This window comes from Seriola lalandi, unplaced genomic scaffold (genome assembly GCF_002814215.2).
Source record: "Seriola lalandi dorsalis isolate HSWRI2012SDOR001 ecotype SW California unplaced genomic scaffold, Sedor1 jcf7180002054364, whole genome shotgun sequence".
Classification (NCBI taxonomy): Eukaryota; Metazoa; Chordata; class Actinopteri; order Carangiformes; family Carangidae; genus Seriola; species Seriola lalandi.
Window position 1 is genome coordinate 24,076 of NW_019524917.1, and position 10,102 is coordinate 34,177.

The 10,102-nt window shown below is 38.4% G+C and overlaps 2 protein-coding genes across 2 annotated transcripts; one reads left to right on the plus strand and one right to left on the minus strand.

Moving 5' to 3' along the window:
- The first annotated feature begins 15 nt into the window (after positions 1-15).
- rab23 (RAB23, member RAS oncogene family) lies at positions 16-6,325 on the plus strand. The gene is made up of 7 exons (XM_023408485.2): positions 16-436; positions 2,578-2,811; positions 3,181-3,266; positions 3,633-3,789; positions 3,951-4,033; positions 4,133-4,225; positions 4,307-6,325. The coding sequence occupies exons 2-7, from the start codon at positions 2,657-2,659 to the stop codon at positions 4,438-4,440; spliced, it is 708 nt and encodes a 235-aa protein (XP_023264253.1). The 5' UTR covers positions 16-436; positions 2,578-2,656; the 3' UTR covers positions 4,441-6,325.
- A 499-nt stretch (positions 6,326-6,824) lies between these two features.
- bag2 (BCL2 associated athanogene 2) lies at positions 6,825-9,752 on the minus strand. The gene is made up of 3 exons (XM_023408486.2): positions 9,493-9,752; positions 9,035-9,144; positions 6,825-8,034 (listed from the first exon to the last, which is right to left on the minus strand). The coding sequence occupies exons 1-3, from the start codon at positions 9,612-9,614 to the stop codon at positions 7,640-7,642; spliced, it is 627 nt and encodes a 208-aa protein (XP_023264254.1). The 5' UTR covers positions 9,615-9,752; the 3' UTR covers positions 6,825-7,639.
- Between the last annotated feature and the right edge of the window lie 350 nt (positions 9,753-10,102).

Below are 10,102 nucleotides of genomic sequence, written 5' to 3' on the forward strand. Positions count from 1 at the left end.
TGCTGCTTAGCAACAAACATTAGCGAGCTAGCCAGTTGCCAGGTTAGCTACTCTCATGCGCAACGTAGTTAGCTGGAACATTGGCTCGCCGATAGACAGTAATGCCGATAGATGGTAATCTTCATCCCGTAAATGTCACAGATTTTACTCAGCTGTCGACGTTAATTAAACTTTATCAGCCTTTTTGAAGCGGAAAACACACATTGGCTCTGTGCAGACATTAGCTAGATATCATTAACGGGCGGAGCAGAAGCTTCTTTTCTCTGGGAAAAGTGGCTAACCTTAGCTAGGTAACCTTAGCACCAGAGTCACTATCGCCTCCTCTTGCCTCAGGGTAGAGCAGGGGGAGACTGTAGATATGTGATTGTCGGTTATCTGGCTGGTTACCTCATCTAATGTTGGCGGACATCAGATGAGACGTAACGTGATTTTACAGGTAAGAAATTGCTTGCTCTGTGGGTTTGCTAGTTTTTAATTCTCACTGTCCAGAACCGTTTCCTTCAATCAGCTTTAAGGGACTACACCAGCAGCTGTTCGGTACTTAAAGCCGCTATTCAACAGGTCATATCTTGAGGGCGAGGGAGTCTGATTTGGGCAAATAAAAAACATTGAAAAGTTTACTTGTCAACTTAATTCCACCCACAGACTTTGGAAATACTACATTGCCTACAGTAGCAGTAAATTTCGACAGAAAGTAGTTGTTACACCTCAATAATTGTATTCTCCCTGTGCCCTAAAATATTGGCTTTAACTGTGCCCCGCCTTGACGCCTGGCTAAATTAACGGTGTGTCTGTGAAGATGACTCACTGGACTTGGAGGGGAGGTGTATTATCTTTTACATATTTAACAGAGTTGTTGTATATGTGCATTGTAATGCACAGGACACCCAACCCTGGTAACTTCTCATGTCAACGGCAGGGCTATATTTTAGTTTGTTTATGTATTATATAAATATGTTGTATGAATGGGGTGATGATCTCATTGTAGGTGACAAATACGATAACCAGAGGACCCTCAATATAGTTAGCATAGTTATCTGTGCAGGTATGGAAAATTATCTGTTTAATTGTAATTTGTGGTGATCATACTGCAGTTGATGTTAATGTGCAGTCAAACTTTTCATCTGGTATTTTCAGATATCTCAGAAATCATTGTGATCGTTTTTTGCTTTATTACTTTGTATTGATGGATTATACCACGCTTTGTGATTACAGTGATACACATCAAATAATTGCCCAACATTATTATCAATGTTAATAGCATGATATTACATTTTTTTTTTATTGTGTCTGAGCAGACTGTTTAAGACTAGTAGTCGACTGTTCTCCAATTATTATCCACTTTGAATCACTTTTTGTGACCTAACCCTAACCGTAATTTAAACTGCACATCTAGGAATGATTAGACTGAGATATGAAAGAACTGCAAATGTTTAACTTTGCTTGTGAGATGGCAAGTTAAAAGAAGAACAGGTTCTGAGTTAGATCAAGTGTATTGTATTAACTTAACCTGAAAAGAGCATACAAATAAAGAGCAGGCTGTTTTATTTTAAGCCATGTTTTGATTAAGTGTTATCACGATAACAATATATACATATATAATAACAACTGCTGCATAATGCGGCTCAATTATGGTTCATGAATAATATCCTCTACTACAGTACATATTGTGACAGACAGGCTGTTGGACATCACAGTCACACAGTAGGTTGTCAGTGTCCATTGGGAACAGCTTTCCCACAAGATGTTGTTTATCATTGCACTCAGCAGCTACACACATATAACTGTGGAAGACCCCGTTGCTATGCGAAGTCTGCTGCTCTCAGTCCTAATGGAAGAATAAACACATCGCATAGCCACTCCAAACAAGTTCCCTGTAAAATTTACAATCATTTGTTCAATTTGAGCACACACATAATAGTTAAAAGGGCAATTCCAGTTATTGTGTATATAAAGTCATTTATTAGAGTGTACCTTGTCCTTAATTAAATTCTTATGATAACCTGTAGTGCTAAGATTTATAAGATTTCAAATTGGATGATCTATAAAAATATTAATTGGATACTTATAAAGTTTTAACTGTTGGCTAAGCAGAAGAGGCAATAGCTTCATACTCTTGTAATTTTTAATTTTGTTGATATTTTTGACACACAGTGGGGCCCAAAAATGGCCTCAGACTTTTGGACCCCACTGTATACTGTACAAAAAAGATTAGTTGAAGATTAATCAATAACAAAAAATAAACATTTGCTGCAGCCTTAGTAACCTGTAATATAAAGGTACTGTTTGCATTGGATAAGAAATAAGTTTAAAAAAGTTGACTACTTACACCCACTACTTTTATCAAACCAATTTAATCAGAGCTGTATTTTGGTGGGAAAAGTGCTAATAACAAGTGGACATTCATGTTGATGAAAGAGAGGTCTTTGAGTCACTGACGTGATGGCTTCAAATGTGAACTAGATCAGGATGTGTTAAATGACAATACAGTATTTTAGCTGCACTCGTGTTGATGTTTCACTTACAGTATTTAAACATGTGCCACACGTCAATGTTTTGTTTAATTTATGCTTTCAGGTGGTATATGTGTCCGTGTCACATCACTGAATCTACCTGGGCAGAGTGGAACTGAGAAAAGCAGCCAGACGTCGCCACCATGTTGGAGGAGGACATGGAAGTGGCCATCAAAGTGGTCGTAGTTGGCAACGGAGCTGTCGGAAAGTCCAGTATGATCCAACGCTACTGCAAGGGCATCTTCACTAAGGACTACAAAAAGACCATTGGAGTGGACTTCCTGGAAAGGCAGATACTGTAAGCAGCTTGTTTCACAGAAATTCTCTTTTCTCTATCAGGTAGTTACTACTCTGCTCTGATGTACCACAGTTTAGACATATATTGTACTTTTTAAGGTTATTGTAAAGTTGAGAGACAACAACTGCAACTTTATTAATAAAGATTTTTTTTGTCTACATTCCAATAATGAAGATCCAATAAGATGCATCATTTTATTTTGATTTAATTAGGAAACAGTGAGATAAAATGTAAAAAATGTTCTAACAAGAGCAGGTTTGGCAAACCTATAGAGAAAAAATGACTGTGTTGTGCTGGGTAGGATATTGTTATGCTAACTAGGAGTTATTACATACTTTATATAGCCTCATTACCTGTTCATTGTTTTAGTGTAAATGATGAAGAGGTCAGACTAATGCTGTGGGACACTGCTGGGCAGGAGGAGTTTGACGCCATCACCAAGGCGTATTATCGTGGTAAGACCCCACCCCCACCCCACCCCCACACTGCAACAAACGTATCACTGTTGCTTTGGGTCACTGACCTCACTGACCACCGGGGTTTTGGGTTTTGGGTTTTTTTTGTTTTATTTTTCAAAGATGATTATGGTTTACAGGCAGCGGAGCATTTAACCAGAGCACATATTCTGGCACACAATACCACTGTAAACATGCCTCTCCAAAGAGGCTGTTTTGAAGTTCACAGTGTTTTAACATCCTCAAGGAGGGTGAATTATGTCTCATACTTATAGCAGAATAGATTAAGTTTTTTTTTTTTTTTTTTTAGATTCAGCAGCTTGTAAAATGTGAATTGTTGTCATGGTGTGTTGTCTTGCATTCCAGGCGCGCAAGCATGTGTGCTAGTCTTCTCTACCACAGACAGGGAGTCGTATCAGGCTATTGACAGCTGGAGGGAGAAGGTGGAGGCTGAGGTTGGAGATATTCCCACAGTTCTAGTGCAGAACAAAATCGACCTCCTGGAAGAGACTGTTATAAAAAAGTAAGTTTCTTTTTTCTTTTTTTTCTTTTCTTTGTAAAAATCACAGTGGAACAGTAAAGCAGTTGAATGTTAGGGACAAATGGTAATGACTGTGAAATGTAATTCAGGCAGTATACCTTACCATGAATTCAAGAAATGTATTCTCTTCACTTGCATTGCAGCGAGGAAGCAGAAGCCTTGGCTAAAAGACTTAAACTGAGATTTTATCGAGCTTCGGTAAAAGAGGACCTTAATGTCAACGAGGGTGGGTAACTGAAAATGTGGACAAATAGCCTTATGCAAGTGAAACAGTCTCATTCTTAATGTTACTTTCGTAACATTTTTGCTGGTTCTGTCTTTATAGTTTTTAAGTACTTAGCTGAGAAGTATCTTCAGCGACTCAAACAGCAAACAGCAGAGGAGACAGAGGTGGTCCACACAACGAGCAATAAAATAGGTAAGAAATAACCTTTCATGCTACATTAAGTGTTTTTTCTTAAGTATGGTGAGATAACTCGTATATTGTGTTTTTCCAAAGGTGTTTTTAATACCACAAGTAGTAATGTCTGCAACCAGAGCTCCAGCAACGGCAGAGAGGTCATCACTTTGCGACCTAACAAACAAAGGACCAAGAAGAATAAAAATCCTTTTGGAAGTTGCAGCCTACTCTAGATAGAAAATTTAAGTTTAGTGATAGACTATCGTTTCTATCTATTGTTTCATGGACAAAACACTATCAAATCCAGAGTTAATTCTCTGTGCAGAAGTATTTTTGTACGAATCACAACAGTGTTGAGTGATATTTTCACTTAAGTGTTGACATAGTGCCAAATTTCCATTTTTCTGAGCTGTAGTTAAATATTAGTACTGCAGTGATTTGGATGTAACATGAAATTAATAGAATGTGCTCCTATGTATAACCAAATATCAATAGCTATTGTCAACAATAGTCCTCCTTAATACCTAAATACTCTGCTCTTTGAATCAAAGTACATCAAATCACAATCAGTTATGGTACCATGTTTTGATTTCACTTTTACAATTTACACATTTCATATTTAACTGAGATTTTCTTTAACTGTGGTACAGCTTTGAGTAACTCACCACAACCTCAGAGTAAATACATTTCAGTACCTTTTTGTTTTCAGTTTTCACTACATTTATAACATTTCAAACACTAAAAATGGTACAAGACTTATAGTTTTGGTATGCCTTCTGTTGTATCGTATCAGTTATTACTATTTTATTGATATCATTCTGCTCCTGGGAGGAGTGGGAATAGCTCAGTTGTATCTGCCCCTGTGGTGTGGAGTCTTGAGGACAATGCAAAGCCTTGTTCTCTGAAGGTTTTACAAAAAGCTGACCATCAGGATTGGATATTTTTCTTCTGACTGCTTGTGTTTGCCTGAATATGCAAGCAAATCCAGTTTCTTCGCACTACACGAGGGTACTCCAAAAAAGATCTCCCAGACTAATGCTCACTCCTCAGTGCAGCTAGCTGTGAACTGTATGTTATTGCCTTGTCTGCATCAATCAAGCCTTTTTATAATTGTTCTTTCCAAAACTCATTATCTGAAAGACACCGGTTTACCAAGCACAAAGAAATATGTGGTAGTGTCGATAAGTCGTATATTAAATATCCTGTCTGAAATTATTAACATTTCTTTATTAATAGTTACGATTCTAAGTATTTTACATGGAATTATACTACATAGGACATCTGGGATTACATGTGCATGCATGTTTTTGTCTTTTTAAAAGTTTTGTAACTGATCTCAGATCTGTGGTAGAAGCTTCTACAGACAAGTTCAGATGGGACTGAATTTATTCATTTTTTTCACTTCATAGTTTGTTGTGAAAATCCCAACAGTCGGTTAAAATGTGTTCAATATTTTTACCATTGGCACTAAATTGTGTCACATTTCAAGCTCCCTCATTTGTTTGTATGTGAACAATTCTGTTTTGAAAAAAAGAAAAAAGCGTGGCAACTAATGCATGTAAGCCTTTTCCCACATCAGTGAATGTTCAACCATGGTCACAATGCCACAATGCCTTGTCCATGTTTACATTCTCCCCTACTGACCACCAGTAAGCATTTTAATCCTACTCTTGCTGTTTGTTTAAGACTGCCTGCACAGTGAATCTGTAAATATTTCTTTCTCAAACTTTCTCTTGTAACATTGTGTTTACGTTTGGCTTTTTTGCTTTCTGACTGAATGGATTTAGCGCACTTTATCATTAAGATGGCATATAATCTTAAAGAACCATAAGTTAAAACTAACCATACTTATGTGCTGTCACTCAGGTGTTGTTATAATCTTTGTGTCTTGCTGCTTTTCACACACAACTTCACAAACCAGTTTCACACATTTAGATAGACAAACCAATATATGTATGCTTAGAGTCTGACAAAAACAACACTCAACTGTTGGATTTTTTTGTTTTAACAGTTACAAATGTATCACAACTTGAAGCGTGCCACACAACTGTGCACCTTCAGTTTGGGGGGAAAGTTGACGGTAATCTGACTTAAATAAAACTACTTTTTTCTCGGGCATCCAGTGTGTCATTTCAAATGACCTTACTCTCCTGTTGACATTAAAACATTTTGTTTAGTTGCATTTGGTCAGAGTTAGCAAGAAAATAACTAAACTGTAAACTTTGTTGCTAATAGATGGTGTATTAGTAACCATGCTGGGTGTGGAACTTTAGTTAGTCTTAACCTTAGAAACAGTAGTTTGACAGAAAATAAAAATGTTTGTAAGTCAACGTTGTAACCACTAGCTTTCCTCCGACCATATGGGAGTTTGCTCGAACTCCATCCATAGAGGAAGAATAGTTAAGCTTACTAAGATGTTTATAGCTGACTTGCGTGACTATAGCACCATTTCACCATTGCTTGTTGATGTTGTTTTGTTTATAGCTTCATACCCATCCTAAATAAATGTTTTGGTCTCCATTTTAAAAAATATCTCTGATACCAACAGGATACAGTCTATAGATTAACATGTGTATGTTACCAGATGGTTCAGCTGAAGGAAGACAATAAACAAGTGTTCATTTAGGGTGTTAGAACCAATGTAGAATAGGTTCCCTAAAAACCAACTGATAACTTTTATTCCCATCTATTACAGCAAAAGTCCACCTTCAACATATTCACTTATTAGACAAAGCCTTTTTTTGAATTTGCTTTTTTGACACACAATTAAACTTTAAAAACGGTTTTATGCAAATATGAACTAAGTCCACAGCTTAATGTGATTTGTGTTGCCGTCACACAAAGAGGTAGTGTATGCACACCCGAAATCCTTTAACAAGTGCCTGATTTAAAAGGTGAGAGTGAAACAGAAAAAGACACTTTCACACTGGGCTCACTTAGCAGTTTTCTGACCTTCATTCATCAATTACTTCACTTTAATTTGGATCAGTCCAGATGTTCCTGATCAGAGTAACAGTAACCAAGTCATAAAATACCTGTTAACTGCTATGTAGACAATTATGGTCACTTCATTATAAGTTTATTAACAGAACAGACCTCCAATGAACCACTGCTACTGTATCTTTTTCTGTCTTCAGTGCACACGTGAACACACGTTTGGTGGGTTTACACAATAAATGATTCATATTAAGTAGGTCAGTGTAAATGATGATCGTTTAAAAGTAAAACTTGATTATGCATAGAAATCACTGTAATATTCCTTAAAGGAGAATACTAGTGTCTGCTCACTCGTGAGTTGTGCTTTACTCATTGCCCATAGTAACTAGTCTTTCTGCTACATGTTGAGTCTCTCTAAAAGTTAGTAGGATTACAACAGTTCTCGTGAGGTTAGTAGCTTTTAAGACACGTGTTGTGTTTTGGTGACTTATTGACTTATTGACTGCCGTTGGCTTGTGGCTCCTCTAGTTTTTGGTGATCCATAATCTTAATATTCTTCTCAGCATTTTCAACGTTCCTCAACAACATTTCCAGCCTCCGCTTGATCTTCTTCTGGTCCTCCAGAGCACAGCTGATCACGACGGCCTGAAACTTTTGGTCGATGGGGACGGGCGGCGCCTCAGACACACAGGCCGCATGCAGGGCCAGCAGCCGCTGCCGCCCGCCATCCATGTCACTCAGTAACTTTTTCACCATTTCATCTATTATAGATGTGGCCTTGCGCAGTGCCTCCTCCTGCTGGGAGTTTCTGATTGTGCCAACACAGATCTCCACACACAGCGTCCGGCCCATGAGACGGTTTGCAGTTAAATCTAACTCTTCTCTCTCCCCTAGAAAACATAAAGAGATAAATCAGTGTGTCTTCAAATAAATAAAATACACTGGTACAGTAGTGGACACAATAATAAGAACATATATGCAATCTACTGTAAGTGTTGCCACACAACGAGGTTCTTGTCCTCAACCTCGTGAGTGGAGTTTCAATGTTCCTGCTCCAGTTTCCTCCCACAAGCCAATGACATACAACTCAGATGAACAGTCCTAATTTAATGCAATACAATCCAACAGGATGGCCCTGCAGTTAACTTCACTATACTTGTGGAGCTTATGAACTTCATTTTCAAGACTGTCAGAGAAGTGTTGATTCAACTCATGCAGCTGACAAAACAAGATTTTAGCATTATACTGTATTAGATGCTTATATGTGTGTGTAAACCAAACAAACTCAACAAAATTGATACATAATTCCCTATAATATTCACAGTGGTTTTTATTTATTAATGGCAGGATAGGTGGATTGGACAGTGTTCGTGTAACTTCCAGACCCTGTATGTACAGTGTTGTGTCGTTAGACTGGAGCTGTATTGATGTAAGGTGGACATACTTAAGTTGGGAAATCAGGAAATTGTAATTGTGATACATTGTTTATGATCATTTAACTGTAACTACCCTTTGTGCATCCTACAATATATAAAAAGAAGGAAAACAAGCTATGAATCTCTGATGCAAATTTCCGTCTTCTTTAGGGTGGGGTGCAAAAACTCCCATGTTGACTTACTCCTCTTTCAATCCCTTGTGGTTCTTGAACACCACCACCCAACTATAAAGCAGCATTCAAAGCATAACCTCACTGGATCACAATGTTACTGCAGCTTCAACTATGCGTGGATTTAAAACACACACACACACACACACACACACACACACACACACACACACACACACACACACACACACACCACTGAAAAACAGACAAACAAGGTGTGATCAGACTCTATTATGGTCAGTGTCAAAAACACAGTAAAGCAGAGTGGGAGTCAGAAGCCTCACCAGCACAGATGTTTCGCATTTCTTGACTGTTCTGTATGGACTGAATCATTTCCAGGATGCACTCCCTTTCCTGCTCCATGGCCGATGCTGCTTCGCGTAAAGCCTCCACCCTGATAGAGAGACAGAGGCAGGTCACAACCTCCACCGCCCATTCAAAACCACATCCCTCCATTGTGAAAAAATAACGGCTTTTACAATAACAGGTCGATGAACGTGAGCTTCACAATCAATACACGTTAGGATACAAAATAAAAACAGATTTTTCTATTATGTACTTATGTCTCTATACATATTTAGATATATATATTTTTTCCTCTCCTATACCCACTTATTACTGTCACTAAACTTACTATAAAAGCTGTAAGCAGCCACACAATGTAAACAAGACAAATCTTCAAACATCTCCTCAAGTGCACTGTACATAACGCACATGGTTCAGGCCTGTTACTTGACTGTACCTCGTTTCCAGCAGATCCAAATTTTCCAGGAGTCGTCCGGAGCGATCTGCCATGGACAGTGTCCGGCTGAACTTGCTACAGGGAGCTTCGTTCATTTTCGCCTGTATTTTCGCTTGAGCCATGCTGGTAAATGATTCTTCTTATTGTTATTATTGTGATTCGTGCCTGAGAGCAAATCCCGTACGTGCGATCGACACCCTGAGCCGTCCAGCTGACACTAACTTCGCCGGCTACAGCAGCGCCCCAGGGAGAACATTTCCTAACATGGGCTGCAACTTCCTTCAGTCGCTCCTCGCAGAAGTTTCCCGAGGAGCCCAGAACAGATCGGTGGTTCCCAACGTCGGGTCCGAGGACCACTACAGGTCCTCGAGGAGCTCCAGTGGGTCCCCAAGAATATAGACTAAGATGTAATTTACAGATGTGTAAATATGAATGCTTATTTTCATATTTAACAAATATATTAATGTGAGGGGGTTTTAAAACCTAATTTGGCTCTATTGCAGTAGAAGAATTATTAGTTTTGGGAACCTTGGCTTAAAGTGGACCTCAGATGGGTGGGATTTCATTTGTTTGTTTGTTTTTTAACAAAACTGGCAAATCAGATAGGACA